This window comes from Notothenia rossii, assembly GCF_949606895.1.
Source record: "Notothenia rossii genome assembly, chromosome: 10".
Classification (NCBI taxonomy): Eukaryota; Metazoa; Chordata; class Actinopteri; order Perciformes; family Nototheniidae; genus Notothenia; species Notothenia rossii.
Genome location: NC_136908.1, coordinates 27981084 through 27998860, shown reverse-complemented (window position 1 = coordinate 27998860; position 17777 = coordinate 27981084). Strand labels below are relative to the sequence as shown.

The 17777-nt window shown below is 43.0% G+C and overlaps 3 protein-coding genes across 3 annotated transcripts; all 3 read left to right on the top strand.

The window, feature by feature from the left end:
• Positions 1–1942: 1942 nt before the first annotated feature.
• Positions 1943–4201, top strand: LOC307021436 (uncharacterized protein). Its single transcript, XM_079653561.1, has 3 exons — positions 1943–2094; positions 2181–4047; positions 4132–4201. Exons 1-2 carry the CDS (start codon positions 2028–2030, stop codon positions 4034–4036), a joined length of 1923 nt encoding a protein of 640 aa, XP_079509687.1. The 5' UTR covers positions 1943–2027; the 3' UTR covers positions 4037–4047; positions 4132–4201.
• A 3677-nt stretch (positions 4202–7878) lies between these two features.
• Positions 7879–9579, top strand: LOC307021446 (uncharacterized protein). The gene is made up of 2 exons (XM_079653571.1): positions 7879–9424; positions 9509–9579. The coding sequence occupies exon 1, from the start codon at positions 8274–8276 to the stop codon at positions 9411–9413; it is 1140 nt and encodes a 379-aa protein (XP_079509697.1). The 5' UTR covers positions 7879–8273; the 3' UTR covers positions 9414–9424; positions 9509–9579.
• Positions 9580–11693: 2114 nt separating this feature from the next.
• LOC307021439 (uncharacterized protein) lies at positions 11694–13950 on the top strand. Its single transcript, XM_079653564.1, has 4 exons — positions 11694–11757; positions 11845–11888; positions 11975–13796; positions 13881–13950. The coding sequence occupies exons 1-3, from the start codon at positions 11735–11737 to the stop codon at positions 13768–13770; spliced, it is 1863 nt and encodes a 620-aa protein (XP_079509690.1). The 5' UTR covers positions 11694–11734; the 3' UTR covers positions 13771–13796; positions 13881–13950.
• Positions 13951–17777: the final 3827 nt, after the last annotated feature.

The following is a 17777-nucleotide window of genomic DNA, read 5'->3' as shown; positions in this document are numbered from 1 at the left end:
AAAACTGTAGTTTTTGTCTGATATAACAATAAATACAACTTTATTAGCTATCAAGCTATGAAATATGTTTTGTGGCTCCAGACAAAAATAATTGGGGGAAAAAGGAGCAAAATGGCTCTTTTGGTCAAAAAGGTTGCAGACCCCTGACTTAAAACAACATCTTCAGAAACATTGCAGTTTATGCTTTAAACCATGCTGCTGAATTGATTGTCATATAATGCATATGTTTGTGTATTTCGGGCCTAATGTGTATAGGTCCTGTTAGGCCTGTGTGTAACTGTTAATCAAAAACCGATTGCAACACTGAGAGAATTAAAAAGTATGCCTCCTTCTATAGAGTAAGAAGGGTGAGCTGGAGGGCCCTGTGGATGGATTTGTCAAAGATATGATGGAGCTGGTGAAGGTGCCCTTACATTCCCTTATATACAGAGCTGATACACAATGTTATTGATCAGATGTCAGTGTCATTCATCAGGAGTCTTCTGACCTCTCTAACTCTTCCACCCGACCCTCTCCTCCAGCCCAGCATCAGTGGCACAGACCTGGAGAAGTTCAGGAAAGCTCTGATGGGTCACTGCGACATCAATGGAGACGGAAAGATCCAGAAGAACGAGCTGCCTCTCTGCCTCGGCCTCAAACTCAGCTAACAGACCCCCACAACGTTCACACATTTTTCTTTCTTTCTTCTATCCTTCTTTCCATCTCCCTTGTTTCTATGTACAGTTCTAAATTATTTCATTTTTCAATTTAAACGTTTATCTTTTATTATACTCTTTTACTCCCGTCTAAATCATTACCTCTCCCTCCCTATTTTAGCAGCATCGCCTGAGTTAGTGGCTCTCAGTTGGTGTTTTAAGAATGATGTATCGACATGTTTTATGCTCATATATATATAATATGTTATATATTGCTATAATATTTATATTAAAATATCTAGCAATTGAAATAATGGTAAATGTGGAGCCTTGAGTTGGGACAAAAAAATGGTTTGTTTTCTTTGTAATGTAAAAAATAATGAAACATTGTTTGAATTACATTTTTTGTGAAAGGAGTATCCTGAATGATGGCTAATAAAATAGTTTGTGTCTTTGTCAGCTGTGTCTCTCTTTACGGAAATCATAAGTGTGCTATAAAAAGTGCTTTCAGTCACTGTAGGTGACTTTTATAGTGCCCTATAATCAATGGCTGCTTGGAGGAAAGAAAATGTACAGTAATTGAGTCTTATGTGCTTTGGAAAATTATAAGCAGTGATATAAAATATGTGGTTTTCAATAAGCCAAAACACTTCCAAAATCATTTTCAAATCACAAGCATATTTGTTTTTAAGTAATCATACAGTGGTAAAAGGTCCCATAAGATCTCTCAACTTCAGTGGAAGAGAACAATATCTTATTTGCAGTGGAACATATATATAAATAGAATGTTAAACATATGTTAATATGTATACATATATGTGTTTGATTTTAATACATCTTGTCATTTGATAGTGTTTTAAGATCAAAAGCTTAGACTTTTTAGGTCTTAGTTTCTGGGTCTTACTAATACCTCTGTGGTATTGAAGGAGGACAATTAAATCAAAACCTCAATAAACAAAAACAAAACTAGGATCAAACTATTATCGCCTGTCAGGGGAATTTTGCCTAGAGGCCAGGTAAAGGTTATCATTTGGTTAAACTGACTTTTGAATCAGATCTGCTGACAGAATGAAATGTTGAAATATGTCAAATTAGCTAAAGTGTGAACACCTGCCCAGGTTGCCAGAGGGCGGAGTTCCCAAGCTGATTCCAATGACTTCATCAGTGCGATGATTGTTCAGCTCATGCACCGACACTTTAAAAGGACCACTGTCTTTGCAGCAGTCATGAATCTGAAACAATAGATTCTTTTTGTATTTGCTGCACACTGCTTACAGACTGTTTGGTTTCAGTTTTACAACAAAAATGTATTTTGGGTTGTGTGTGAGGTAAGATATTCTTATTTTGGCAGATTTCTTATATTTATTCTACTTAACTGTTTTTGGTTGGCTCATGTTTAATTCCTCTTTTCTTAGAGTTCTTGTCATCTCACTCTTGATTTTTGGGCAGCAAGCAAAGGGTAAGGATTTATGGTTCACAAGCTGCAGTTGAAATGTATAATTTTCCTATAAGGCTGTCTTTTAAAAAATGTGTTCTCCTTTTTAGCACTCAGCTACAGAAGTGGAGGCTCCAGTGGCATTACACCTCACTTTGATTTTTCAAGAAGCCTTAAACCCGCTTCCACTTCCAGTGATGATAGTTCAGCGCGGCCTGAGAGGGTTTTGGGTAGCTATTCACCCTTTCATGCTGACGGGGCTTTATCTGATACTCTGAAGCCAGCTGCTGCACCAAGTGCAGGAGGTTATAGTGGCTCTCATGGTAGGCAAGTAGATGGTTACAGTCCTGAGGGAAGTGTTTCTAGTTACGGGCCAAGCCAACCAATAATTCGTAAACCAAACCAACTACCTCAAGCTAACCCTAGTGCAAAAGGTGTCCTTCCAACCAAAGCTGCCCCGTGGCCTTTGCCCCATAATCCAAACTCTTTTCAGTCTGGTATTGCTTCAAGTTCTGCACTTGTGATGCACTCTGGTCCCTACTCCAAGCCCCAGCAGCCCAAAAACCTTCCAAAGCTCCAGCAGGCCGGCTACAAGCCTCACCAGCCCAAACCTCAGCAGGCCGCCAACCCTTCAAATCCCCTGCAGTCTTGGTACCAGCCCAAACCCCAGCAGACCAAGCCCAACCAGCCTTTCTACTCTTCAAATCCTCAGCAGGCCAAGCCCTACCAGCCTTCACATCCTCAGCAGGCCAAGCCCTACCAGCCTTCACATCCTCAGCAGGCCAAGCCCTACCAGCCTTCACATCCTCAGCAGGCCAAGCCCTACCAGCCTTCACATCCTCAGCAGGCCAAGACCTACCAGCCTTCACATCCCCAGCAGGCCAAGCCCTACCAGCCAGCCTACCCTTTGAATTCCCAGCGTGCTACCAACCCTTCAAGTGCCCTGCAGTCTAGGTACCGGCCGAAACCCCAGCAGCCTTACTACCCTTCAAATCTCCAACAGGCCAAGCCTCAGCAGGCCGAACCCCTGCAAGGGGTGCTCCAAAGTAAAGCTGCCATGTGGGACTTTCGTTCTGAAGGAAGTGTTGCGTCTGGCTCTAATGTGCAGGCCCAGCGGGCTACCAACCCTTCGAATCCCTTGCAGTCTAGGTACCGGCCAAAACCCCAGCAGCATTCCTACCCGTCAAAACCCCAGCAGGCCAAGCCCTACCAGCGTTCATACCCTCCAAATCCCCAACAGGCCAAGCCTCAGCAGGCCGAACCCCTGCAAGGGGTGCTCCAAAGTAAAGCTGCCATGTGGAACTTTCCTTCTGAAGAGAGTGTTGCTTCTGGCTCTAATGTGCAGGCCAAGCCCTACCAGCCTGCATACCCTTTGAATCCCCAGCGGGCTACCAACCCTTCAAATCCCTTGCAGTCTAGGTACCAGCCAAAACCCCAGCAGCGTTCCTACCCTCCAAATCCCCAACAGGCCAAGCCTCAGCAGGCTGAACCCCTGCAAGGGGTGCTCCAAAGTAAAGCTGGCATGTGGGATTTTCCTTCCCAAGGAAGTGTTGCTTCTGGCTCTAAGGTGCAGGCCAAGCCCTACCAGCCAGCATACCCTTTGAATCCCCAGCGGGCTACCAACCCTTCAAGTCCCCTGCAGTCTAGGTACTGGCCCAAACCCCACCAGCCTGCCTACTGGTCAAATCCTCAGCAGGCCAAGCCCTACCAGCCCGCCTACCCTTCAAACCCTCAGCAGCCCAAACCTCAGCAGGCCAAAGCCCTGCAAGGGGTGCTCCAAAGTAAAGCTGGCATGTGGGACTTTACTTCCCAAGGAAGTGTTGCTTCTGGCTCTAAGGTGCAGCCCACTGACTCAAACTCGCACTTGAATGTTGACCAAAGAAGTTTGAGAGAAATTCCAATAACATTCTTGAACCAGCCCAGGTGGCAGCAGCAACTGGTGCCAGTGTTGAACATACATCATTGACCTTCCTAACTGTAAGTTGGTTTAACTTAAAGATTGCTACAATGAAGTAAGGGAAATGCTTTGCAAATGTTATAAATTGTATTTTCTGTTCTCAGGTTCCTGAACTTGCCTGGAAGCCGTCTGAACTGGCATCAACTTTGAATTTAATAAAATACTTGGAACACACTCTCTTTGGATGTTATTTGAAACTTTACTTGTGTGCTGTGCTGTAGACAGTGCTGCACCCTTACTTCCTGAACATGTCCACAACCACTTGCTTGTTTCCTTTGAACTTCAGGGGCTTGTTTTTCTGGCTAGGTACAATAACATTGTGAACAGCAGCTCACAGTAATGTGTATGCAAATATATGTATTGACCAGCAAGTTTAAAAGACTTGACTAAGAATGTTCTTCACTTAACATTTGAAAGTTTGATGACTTGAAGGCTATGAGAACTTTCAAGGATGAGTGTCCAATATTATTTCAAAGTGTCAGACTCTGTGGTTCCTAATGAGGGTTATTGGACTACACATGACAAACTTGTATCACTTAAAACAGGGGTCGGCAACCCGCGGCCCACGGGCCGCATGCGGCCCTTTAAGCCCTCTGCTCTGGCTCCCTTGAGCTTAGACAAAAAAGAAGGAAAGAAAATAAAAGTACTTGTAGGACTATTTATATTTTGTTGCATGGTTGAAAATGTTTCGTATCTTGTATTTTGAGGTGATACTGTGACACATAAATAAAAAACAAAACGGTTTTAATTAGGTCAACTAAAATATGCGTCACATCCTGCTACGGTCCCGCGCGAGTGTCTTTTCTTGGAGGCACTCGCGCGGGGACCCCCGGCTCGATGAGCGAACTATGGATAAATCAAAGAAAAGTTCCGGAGGAACACAGGATTTCATTCTGTGTGGACAGAGTTATATGCTTTCACAGCAAACGATGCTGGTTTACCGGTATGTTTGATATCTAGAGAGAAGTTGTCAAAGGTGCTGCAGCCTTTACGTATCGAGGAATAACACGGGAGAGGAAGACAGCTGACGATCTTCAGTCATAATTCAATGGGGTGTCATTTATTTCAGAAAACACTTTTTGTTATATTCCATAGAATGCTCTTAACGTCCAGATAGCAATGAATATATTAAATGCTTTGACAATAAATACATACAAAAATTAATCTCTGGAAGCCGTAGCGCTGTAAAAAAGCACGACCAATCATTTTAGCCGACCCGGCTAAAATAACTGGATGGCCTACCTGCCTGTCAACCTTCCATCTGTGCACAAACTTATCTCGTGGCCTCATTGATGATGCGCGTTCGTATGTGTTGGAGGAGGGACTCTGTAAGAAAGTCTGAAGGAAGAGGCCTATTTTTTCCGGTTGTGTATTTTCAAATTCTAGCGCACTCGAGCTGGTTTCTCCATTCTTACCTACCCTACCTTTAACTCTTTTTAGGGTGCAGCTATATGTTTTATTTATTTCAAAGTGGGCCCATTTTAATAATATTTTGTTTTCCTTCAAATGTTCAGAGGACTCCCCAAGTGCTGTGTTTAATTTATTTTAAAGTAGGCCTGTGTATTATTTGTAATTCTCCTTATAGGAGTTCTTTGTTTCTTATTAGAGGTTAACAGTTGTATATAATGTAATAAATAGCCTAATAAATGCAAAAAAACTGTAGTTTTTGTCTGATATAACAATAAATACAACTTTATTAGCTATCAAGCTATGAAATATGTTTTGTGGCTCCAGACAAAAATAATTGGGGGAAAAAGGAGCAAAATGGCTCTTTTGGTCAAAAAGGTTGCAGACCCCTGACTTAAAACAACATCTTCAGAAACATTGCAGTTTATGCTTTAAACCATGCTGCTGAATTGATTGTCATATAATGCATATGTTTGTGTATTTCGGGCCTAATGTGTATAGGTCCTGTTAGGCATGTGTGTAACTGTTAATCAAAAACCGATTGCAACACTGAGAGAATTAAAAAGTATGCCTCCTTCTATAGAGTAAGAAGGGTGAGCTGGAGGGCCCTGTGGATGGATTTGTCAAAGATATGATGGAGCTGGTGAAGGTGCCCTTACATTCCCTTATATACAGAGCTGATACACAATGTTATTGATCAGATGTCAGTGTCATTCATCAGGAGTCTTCTGACCTCTCTAACTCTTCCACCCGACCCTCTCCTCCAGCCCAGCATCAGTGGCACAGACCTGGAGAAGTTCAGGAAAGCTCTGATGGGTCACTGCGACATCAATGGAGACGGAAAGATCCAGAAGAACGAGCTGCCTCTCTGCCTCGGCCTCAAACTCAGCTAACAGACCCCCACAACGTTCACACATTTTTCTTTCTTTCTTCTATCCTTCTTTCCATCTCCCTTGTTTCTATGTACAGTTCTAAATTATTTCATTTTTCAATTTAAACGTTTATCTTTTATTATACTCTTTTACTCCCGTCTAAATCATTACCTCTCCCTCCCTATTTTAGCAGCATCGCCTGAGTTAGTGGCTCTCAGTTGGTGTTTTAAGAATGATGTATCGACATGTTTTATGCTCATATATATATAATATGTTATATATTGCTATAATATTTATATTAAAATATCTAGCAATTGAAATAATGGTAAATGTGGAGCCTTGAGTTGGGACAAAAAAATGGTTTGTTTTCTTTGTAATGTAAAAAATAATGAAACATTGTTTGAATTACATTTTTTGTGAAAGGAGTATCCTGAATGATGGCTAATAAAATAGTTTGTGTCTTTGTCAGCTGTGTCTCTCTTTACGGAAATCATAAGTGTGCTATAAAAAGTGCTTTCAGTCACTGTAGGTGACTTTTATAGTGCCCTATAATCAATGGCTGCTTGGAGGAAAGAAAATGTACAGTAATTGAGTCTTATGTGCTTTGGAAAATTATAAGCAGTGATATAAAATATGTGGTTTTCAATAAGCCAAAACACTTCCAAAATCATTTTCAAATCACAAGCATATTTGTTTTTAAGTAATCATACAGTGGTAAAAGGTCCCATAAGATCTCTCAACTTCAGTGGAAGAGAACAATATCTTATTTGCAGTGGAACATATATATAAATAGAATGTTAAACATATGTTAATATGTATACATATATGTGTTTGATTTTAATACATCTTGTCATTTGATAGTGTTTTAAGATCAAAAGCTTAGACTTTTTAGGTCTTAGTTTCTGGGTCTTACTAATACCTCTGTGGTATTGAAGGAGGACAATTAAATCAAAACCTCAATAAACAAAAACAAAACTAGGATCAAACTATTATCGCCTGTCAGGGGAATTTTGCCTAGAGGCCAGGTAAAGGTTATCATTTGGTTAAACTGACTTTTGAATCAGATCTGCTGACAGAATGAAATGTTGAAATATGTCAAATTAGCTAAAGTGTGAACACCTGCCCAGGTTGCCAGAGGGCGGAGTTCCCAAGCTGATTCCAATGACTTCATCAGTGCGATGATTGTTCAGCTCATGCATCGACACTTTAAAAGGACCACTGTCTTTGCAGCAGTCATGAATCTGAAACAATAGATTATTTCTGTATTTGCTGCACACTGCTTACAGACTGTTTGGTTTCAGTTTTACAACAAAAATGTATTTTGGGTTGTGTGTGAGGTAAGATATTCTTATTTTGGCAGATTTCTTATATTTATTCTACTTAACTGTTTTTGGTTGGCTCATGTTTAATTCCTCTTTTCTTAGAGTTCTTGTCATCTCACTCTTGATTTTTGGGCAGCAAGCAAAGGGTAAGGATTTATGGTTCACAAGCTGCAGTTGAAATGTATAATTTTCCTATAAGGCTGTCTTTTAAAAAATGTGTTCTCCTTTTTAGCACTCAGCTACAGAAGTGGAGGCTCCAGGGGCATTACACCTCACTTTGATTTTTCAAGAAGCCTTAAACCCGCTTCCACTTCCAGTGATGATAGTTCAGCGCGGCCTGAGAGGGTTTTGGGTAGCTATTCACCCTTTCATGCTGACGGGGCTTTATCTGATACTCTGAAGCCAGCTGCTGCACCAAGTGCAGGAGGTTATAGTGGCTCTCATGGTAGGCAAGTAGATGGTTACAGTCCTGAGGGAAGTGTTTCTAGTTACGGGCCAAGCCAACCAATAATTCGTAAACCAAACCAACTACCTCAAGCTAACCCTAGTGCAAAAGGTGTCCTTCCAACCAAAGCTGCCCCGTGGCCTTTGCCCCATAATCCAAACTCTTTTCAGTCTGGTATTGCTTCAAGTTCTGCACTTGTGATGCACTCTGGTCCCTACTCCAAGCCCCAGCAGCCCAAAAACCTTCCAAAGCTCCAGCAGGCCGGCTACAAGCCTCACCAGCCCAAACCTCAGCAGGCCGCCAACCCTTCAAATCCCCTGCAGTCTTGGTACCAGCCCAAACCCCAGCAGACCAAGCCCAACCAGCCTTTCTACTCTTCAAATCCTCAGCAGGCCAAGCCCTACCAGCCTTCACATCCTCAGCAGGCCAAGCCCTACCAGCCTTCACATCCTCAGCAGGCCAAGCCCTACCAGCCTTCACATCCTCAGCAGGCCAAGACCTACCAGCCTTCACATCCCCAGCAGGCCAAGCCCTACCAGCCAGCCTACCCTTTGAATTCCCAGCGTGCTACCAACCCTTCAAGTGCCCTGCAGTCTAGGTACCGGCCGAAACCCCAGCAGCCTTACTACCCTTCAAATCTCCAACAGGCCAAGCCTCAGCAGGCCGAACCCCTGCAAGGGGTGCTCCAAAGTAAAGCTGCCATGTGGGACTTTCGTTCTGAAGGAAGTGTTGCGTCTGGCTCTAATGTGCAGGCCCAGCGGGCTACCAACCCTTCGAATCCCTTGCAGTCTAGGTACCGGCCAAAACCCCAGCAGCGTTCCTACCCGTCAAAACCCCAGCAGGCCAAGCCCTACCAGCGTTCATACCCTCCAAATCCCCAACAGGCCAAGCCTCAGCAGGCCGAACCCCTGCAAGGGGTGCTCCAAAGTAAAGCTGCCATGTGGAACTTTCCTTCTGAAGGGAGTGTTGCTTCGGGCTCTAATGTGCAGGCCAAGCCCTACCAGCCTGCATACCCTTTGAATCCCCAGTGGGCTACCAACCCTTCAAATCCCTTGCAGTCTAGGTACCAGCCAAAACCCCAGCAGCGTTCCTACCCTCCAAATCCCCAACAGGCCAAGCCTCAGCAGGCCGAACCCCTGCAAGGGGTGCTCCAAAGTAAAGCTGGCATGTGGGACTTTACTTCCCAAGGAAGTGTTGCTTCTGGCTCTAAGGTGCAGCCCACTGACTCAAACTCGCACTTGAATGTTGACCAAAGAAGTTTGAGAGAAATTCCAATAACATTCTTGAACCAGCCCAGGTGGCAGCAGCAACTGGTGCCAGTGTTGAACATACATCATTGACCTTCCTAACTGTAAGTTGGTTTAACTTAAAGATTGCTACAATGAAGTAAGGGAAATGCTTTGCAAATGTTATAAATTGTATTTTCTGTTCTCAGGTTCCTGAACTTGCCTGGAAGCCGTCTGAACTGGCATCAACTTTGAATTTAATAAAATACTTGGAAAACACTCTCTTTGGATGTTATTTGAAACTTTACTTGTGTGCTGTGCTGTAGACAGTGCTGCACCCTTACTTCCTGAACATGTCCACAACCACTTGCTTGTTTCCTTTGAACTTCAGGGGCTTGTTTTCCTGGCTAGGTACAATAACATTGTGAACAGCAGCTCACAGTAATGTGTATGCAAATATATGTATTGACCAGCAAGTTTAAAAGACTTGACTAAGAATGTTTTTCACTTAACATTTGAAAGTTTGATGACTTAAAGGCTATGAGAACTTTCAAGGATGAGTGTCCAATATTATTTCAAAGTGTCAGACTCTGTGGTTCCTAATGAGGGTTAATGGACTACACATGACAAACTTGTATCACTTAAAACAACATCTTCAGAAACATTGCAGTTTATGCTTTAAACCATGCTGCTGAATTGATTGTCATATAATGCATATGTTTGTGTATTTCGGGCCTAATGTGTATAGGTCCTGTTAGGCCTGTGTGTAACTGTTAATCAAAAACAGATTGCAACACTGAGAGAATTAAAAAGTATGCCTCCTTCAATAGAGTAAGAAGGGTGAGCTGGAGGGCCCTGTGGATGGATTTGTCAAAGATATGATGGAGCTGGTGAAGGTGCCCTTACATTCCCTTATATACAGAGCTGATACACAATGTTATTGATCAGATGTCAGTGTCATTCATCAGGAGTCTTCTGACCTCTAACTCTTCCACCCGACCCTCTCCTCCAGCCCAGCATCAGTGGCACAGACCTGGAGAAGTTCAGGAAAGCTCTGACGGGTCACTGCAACATCAATGGAGACGGAAAGATCCAGAAGAACGAGCTGCCTCTCTGCCTCGGCCTCAAACTCAGCTAACAGACCCCCACAACGTTCACACATTTTTCTTTCTTTCCTCTATCCTTCTTTCCATCTTCCTTGTCTCTATGTACAGTTCTAAATTATTTCATTTTTCAATTTAAACGTTTATCTTTTATTATACTCTTTTACTCCCGTCTAAATCATTACCTCTCCCTCCCTATTTTAGCAGCATCGCCTGAGTTAGTTAGTGGCTCTCAGTTGGTGTTTTAAGAATGATGTATCTACATGTTTTATGCTCATATATATATAATGTGTTATATATTGCTATAATATTTATATTAAAAATATCTAGCAATTGAAATAATGGTAAATGTGGAGCCTTGAGTTGGGACAAAAAATGGTTTGTTTTCTTTGTAATGTAAAAAATAATGAAACATTGTTTGAATTAAATTTTTTGTGAAACGAGTATCCTGAATGATGGCTAATAAAATAGTTTGTGTCTTTGTCAGCTGTGTCTCTCTTTACGGAAATCATAAATGTGCTATAAAAAGTGCTTTCAGTCACTGCAGGTGACTTTTATAGTGCCCTATAATCAATGGATGCTTGGAGGAAAGAAAATGTACAGTAATTGAGTCTTATGTGCTTTGGAAAATTATAAGCAGTGATATAAAATATGTGGTTTTCAATAAGCCAAAACACTTCCAAAATCATTTTCAAATCACAAGCATATTTGTTTTTAAGTAATCATACAGTTGTAAAAGGTCCCATAAGATCTCTCAACTTCAGTGGAAGAGAACAATATCTTATTTGCAGTGGAACATATATATAAATTGAATCTTAAACATATGTTAATATGTATACATATATGTCTTTGATTTTAATACATCTTGTCATTTCACAGTGTTTTAAGATCAAAAGCTTAGACTTTTTAGGTCTTAGTTTCTGGGTCTTACTAATACCTCTGTGGTATTGAAGGAGGAAAATTAAATCAAAACCTCAATAAACAAAAACAAAACTACGATCAAACTATTATCGCCTGTCAGGGGAATTTTGCCTAGCGGCCAGGTAAAGGTTATCATTTGGTTAAACTGACTTTTGAATCAGATCTGCTGACAGAATGAAATGTTGAAATATGTCAAATTAGCTAAAGTGTGAACACCTGCCCAGGTTGCCAGAGGGCGGAGTTCCCAAGCTGATTCCAATGACTTCATCAGTGCGATGATTGGTCAGCTCATGCACCGACACTTTAAAAGGACCACTGTCTTTGCAGCAGTCATGAATCTGAAACAATAGATTCTTTTTGTATTTGCTGCACACTGCTTACAGACTGTTTGGTTTCAGTTTTACAACAAAAATGTATTTTGGGTTGTGTGTGAGGTAAGATATTCTTATTTTGGCAGATTTCTTATATTTATTCTACTTAACTGTTTTTGGTTGGCTCATGTTTAATTCCTCTTTTCTTAGAGTTCTTGTCATCTCACTCTTGATTTTTGGGCAGCAAGCAAAGGGTAAGGATTTATGGTTCACAAGCTGCAGTTGAAATTTATAATTTTCCTATAAGGCTGTCTTTTAAAAAATGTGTTCTCCTTTTTAGCACTCAGCTACAGAAGTGGAGGCTCCAGTGGCATTACACCATACTTTGATTATTCAAGAAGCCTTAATGCTGATACTCTGAAGCCAGCTGCTGCACCAAGTGCAGGAGGTTATAGTGGCTCTCATGGCAGGCAAGTAGATGGTTACAGTCCTGAGGGAAGTGTTTCTAGTTACGGGCCAAGCCAACCAATAATTCGTAAACCAAACCAACTACCTCAAGCTAACCCTATTGCAAAAGGTATCCTTCCAACCAAAGCAAAGGCTTTCCCTTTGCCCCATAATCCAACCTCTTTTCAGTCTGGTATTGCTTCAAGTTCTGCACTTGTGATGCACTCTGGTCCCTACTCCAAGCCCCAGCAGCCCAAAAACCTTCCAAAGCCCCAGCAGGCCGGCTACAAGCCTCACCAGCCCAAACCTCAGCAGGCCGCCAACCCTTCAAATCCCCTGCAATCTTGGTACCGACCCAAACCTCAGCAGGCTGAAAATCCTTCAATTCCTCAGCAGTCTAGGTACCAGCCCAAACCCCATCAGACCAAGCCCAACCAGCCTTCAAATCCTCAGCAGGCCAAGCCCTACCAGCCTTCATACCCTTCAAATCCTCAGCAGGCCAAGCCCTACCAGCCAGCCTACCCTTCGAATCCCCAATGGGCCAAGCCTCAGCAGGCCGAACCCCTGCAAGGGGTGCTCCAAAGTAAAGCTGGGATGTGGGATTTTCCTTCCCAAGGAAGTGTTGCTTCTGTCTCTAATGTGCAGGCCAAGCCCTACCAGCCAGCATACCCTTTGTATCCCCAGCGGGCTACCAACCCTTCAAGTCCCCTGCAGTCTAGGTACCAGCCCAAACCCCAGCATCTTGCCTACCCTTCAAATCCTCAGCAGGCCAAGCCCTACCGGCCTTCCTACCCTTCGAATCCCCAGCAGGCCAAGCCCTACCAGCCCGCCTACCCTTCAAACCCTCAGCAGCCCAAACCTCAGCAGGCCAAAGCCCTGCAAGGGGTGCTCCAAAGTAAAGCTGGCATGTGGGACTTTACTTCCCAAGGAAGTGTTGCTTCTGTCTCTAATGTGCAGGCCAAGCCCTACCAGCCAGCATACCCTTTGTATCCCCAGCGGGCTACCAACCCTTCAAGTCCCCTGCAGTCTAGGTACCAGCCCAAACCCCAGCATCTTGCCTACCCTTCAAATCCTCAGCAGGCCAAGCCCTACCGGCCTTCCTACCCTTCGAATCCCCAGCAGGCCAAGCCCTACCAGCCCGCCTACCCTTCAAACCCTCAGCAGCCCAAACCTCAGCAGGCCAAAGCCCTGCAAGGGGTGCTCCAAAGTAAAGCTGGCATGTGGGATTTTCCTTCCCAAGGAAGTGTTGCTTCTGTCTCTAATGTGCAGGCCAAGCCCTACCAGCCAGCATACCCTTTGTATCCCCAGCGGGCTACCAACCCTTCAAGTCCCCTGCAGTCTAGGTACCAGCCCAAACCCCAGCATCTTGCCTACCCTTCAAATCCTCCGCAGGCCAAGCCCTACCGGCCTTCCTACCCTTCGAATCCCCAGCAGGCCAAGCCCTACCAGCCCGCCTACCCTTCAAACCCTCAGCAGCCCAAACCTCAGCAGGCCAAAGCCCTGCAAGGGGTGCTCCAAAGTAAAGCTGGCATGTGGGATTTTCCTTCCCAAGGAAGTGTTGCTTCTCGCTCTAATGTGCAGCCCACCGACTCAAACTCGCACTTGAATGTTGACCCAAGAAGTTTGAGAGAAATTCCAATGCCATTCCTGAACCAGCCCAGGTGGCAACAGCAACTGGTGCCAGTATAGAACAGAGATCATTGACCTTCCTAACTGTAAGTTGGTTTAACTTAAAGATTGCTACAATGAAGTAAGGGAAATGCTTTGCAAATGTTCTAAATTGTATTTTCTGTTCTCAGGTTTCCGAACTTGCCTGGAAGCAATCTGAACTGGCATCAACATGAATTTAATAAATTACTTGGAACACACTCTCTTTGGATGTTGTTTGAAACTTTACTTGTGTGCTGTGGACAGTGCTGCACCCTTACTTCCTGAACCAACTCATATGACCAAATGGGCCGATTGTTCAGGCCCTTATTACGACCAGATATGTTTTTTGTTCAAGCGCTTAATATGTCCTATAATTACGTTTTAAAGTTTTCGCCCTCTAGTGCTACCTTTGAATGCAAATGTTACAGATGGTTGTTTCTTCACCAATAACCCTCTCTGTAAAATCCTAAATTGTAGGATAGTTTGGCCATTAAAACGCTTTTTGATTAGATTTCTAGCGATAAATGTATATTGTACTTTTAGAATCCACATCCAGTCGATATGTAGGATCTATAGTTTGATATTACGAAGATGATTTGAGGTATGCGGCAGCCTCCATGTAAAGTTACGGGTTGAAAACAGTATTTCCGGTCTCGCCGTTTTCATGATGAAGCCAATTATCAAATGATTTAACAGTGATATCTGCAGTGCTCATCCACTAAAAAACATCAGTTTATCCTAATTATACGACATTTATTGGTTTAATTGTGTACGATGCTTTTGTGTTTTTCTCATAGGTTTTTCTCTTTTGATTCTCAGAGACACCTTTGTTTTTTCAGAGGTTTTGATAGGCTAAAACATTGATTGTTTTAGCCGCAATGCATTTCGGGATATGATGTCAAATAATTAAAATATATATATACTTTATTCAGAGTGTTCTTGCTTTTCTCTTTGAAAGTCATCACATAACGGCATTGTAATACACGTTTCGGCTGCATTAAATATTACATATCTGCCGTAGATAATTTATAGAGCCCTGATCAGAAGACCTTTTGACAAACTGTAAGAAATGCCACCAAAACTGAATGTGACGTGGATCATAAATATATTGGCAATTAAACAACATCTTCCATTTCTTTTCAAACAATACATCTCCTTGCAGTACAGGCCTGGTTCCAGAAAAAAAATGACTCGGGGTGCATCTGAGATTAGAGAGGGTGCAATGGTAAAGTGCTATTTTTACAAGTGTTGAGTGGACCTAACACCCTCTAGGGCAGAGGTCTTTAACAGGGGGTCCGCGGAGGTACTGCAGGGGGGTCGCGAAATCTTTGGTTGATTAGACAATTTTTTTTTTTCTTTAAAAAAAAAAAAAGTTTTCCAAACATTTTTTTTACCACAAATTGAAATGTCTTTAAATGCACATTAACATGAATCCAACGTATTGTAGCAAATGGAGAAATCGAGGCAGAAGACGTTATCTTCTGCTCCACAAGCTTTCTCCGCCAGATCGTCAAGTATCAGCCGTATCTCGCGTCTCCCCTCCGGTACACAGCACCGTAGTGTGGAGTTGCATTAGGTAACGCGAGATACGGCTGATACTTGCGCATTAGTTTCTGTTATGGATCAGTAACAACAGTCCTGCCAGTAACGTTACTATATTATCAATACTACTTTAGTTATAGCCTGATATATGATTGCTAACTTTACAATGTTGTGATGTGACTGACGTTAGCTAACATTCTGTAGCTAACGCCGGTCACTCACCAAGACAGCTGCCCTGTTCTCCACTGGTTCTCCTCACACCAAAGCTCCATTTCTCGCTGATGGCCGTTATTTCTTCTAATCCTTGGCTGCTCCTGCTCTCTTGGACGCCTAGCAGGCTCATAATTATAATCACATGCATTTGAATATATATTTTCAACCTCTTCTGTGTCAAAACTGGCATTGTGATCCATGCTTATTCATACGTTAGACCGGCCGCTCTCCCCCATGTCACACGCGGGAGGTCACGTGCGGAGGCTTTTTTATGCGGAAGTGAAAATGTCTTACCAAAACGACGCCAGATGTCACTGTAGTGTATATTTCTGTATATTTTTTGGAAAATCTAGTGTATTCATCATTTTCCTACACATTTATTCACTGGTGTCTCTAACCTGCAAGTTACTTTTTAAAGTTAAAACTTGAATCTGTGAATTATTTTAATAGCTCTGTGTTGTGTTCAAGATGTATGTTTATAAATGGCAGTGGCACGGCCACCCTGTACCTTGCACATGTTTAAAATAAAAACATGAATATATTAACCTGTGTATTATTTGAATAGCTTAGTATTGAATGTACAATAACAGAGTAGCTATGTTTAAACACGGGGCTAAGCCCCGTTTAATATAAAACACAATTGTATGCCATAAATATAGTAGGGGGGTCCCTGCTCCAGCTCTCCATCAGTTTGGGGGTCCCTGGCCTGAAAAACGTTGAAGACCCCTGCTCTAGGGAGTTCCTCACCTCCTCTAGGGGGGTCCGGGGGCATGCTCCTCCGGGAAGATTATTTTTTAAATATTGAAGTTAAAAGCATTAATCTGGTGCATTTTGAGAGCAACATTAACTTGATTCATGCCTTCCCAGTCCCTTGTCACGTAGCCTAGGGGTTCCCAACCTTTTTTCCCAAGGGCCTCCCCAAATGACTCCTGTTGGAAGTTGAGCCCCCGCAACAATGGTAATTAAAGTTGGTTATTGGAGTCAGGATTAATTCATTTGGATTCCCGCTGTATGAAGAAATTAAAGGACGGCGCAAGTGGAAACAATTCACAAAGGGATTAAACTGTTTAAAACACATGCTCAAAGTAAGCCGGATTTTGCCGATGTGTTTATGTGGATTCAAAAGTCGTAAATAATCTACAAAATGGAGGAGATCGGAGCAACTAGAGGCTTCTCAATTCTCAAATGTCCCCTCCTCGACTCTTTTCCTCGACTCCTATCCTCGATACTTAGTCCCGCCCACAGGAGATGCGAGAGGAGGACTGAGGAGGGGAACCGAGGAGAGAGGAGGAGAAGCAGCAGGCTGTTAGAGAAATGAAAACTCCTCTCCTCTGAGCGGTCATTTTAAAGAGACGTCCATTAATGATGACAGGAGGCACAGCAGCACTCTGGCCGTTTCTCAATCTCGAGGATTCTGGCTTCCAAGCCAATATTTCAAGGATGCTACGTCATCGAGTGCTGCCGAAGGACTGTTCCAATCTCCAGCATACTTGGAATTCCACCGAGGCTGTATCCTTGGTTTGGGGGAAATTTCGAGGCTGCAACATGGGTAGACTTTGCGTCCTTAAAATCCCCACAATGCTTTGCGCACGGACCAATTTCAAAAACCCATGCGGAGAATTGCTGAACCGATGCAGCACACATTTAAATGTAAGTATAGTGGCGTAGAAGATGTGTTGGTAAATATGTTACTTTGTTACATTTGTTTGTTATCACCAAAAATGTGTTCCTTGAAAGTAAAGCAAGTTCATAATTAGATAGACATCGTGAGGTATTTAGTTTCGGTACAGTTTATGTTGAAACCGTTAGAGAGAGTGGCACACTTGTTAGTCTGTTCCATTCTTCTTCGTTTTTCCGAAGCTGTGGCTTGGAAATATACTTGCTTCGTTTCTGAAGGAAGTGACTTGGAAGAACGCGACTACCAAGCCAGCATCCTCGCGAAGCATCCTTGAAATATTGGCTTGGAAGCCAGATTCCTCGAGATTGAGAAACGGCCAACGTATCCTCGGTTATTGCTCCTCCAGAGAGCCTCCTCGATGCTTGATGCTCGGTCCTCGAAGTGCATTTAGAGAAATGAGATATCCTTCAACATGGCGCGCTGAAATTCATTTCCGGGTCACTACCGGAGGACCGAGGAGTCGAGGAGGGGAAATTTGAGAATTGAGAAGCCTCTAATGCAGGGGTTCTCAAAGTGCGGCCCGCGGGCCAATTGCGGCCCTCGGAAATGTTTCTGGCGGCCTGCGATAGTTAACCTGTTAAACCCCAAGTACAGTAATTTTTTTTTTTTTTTT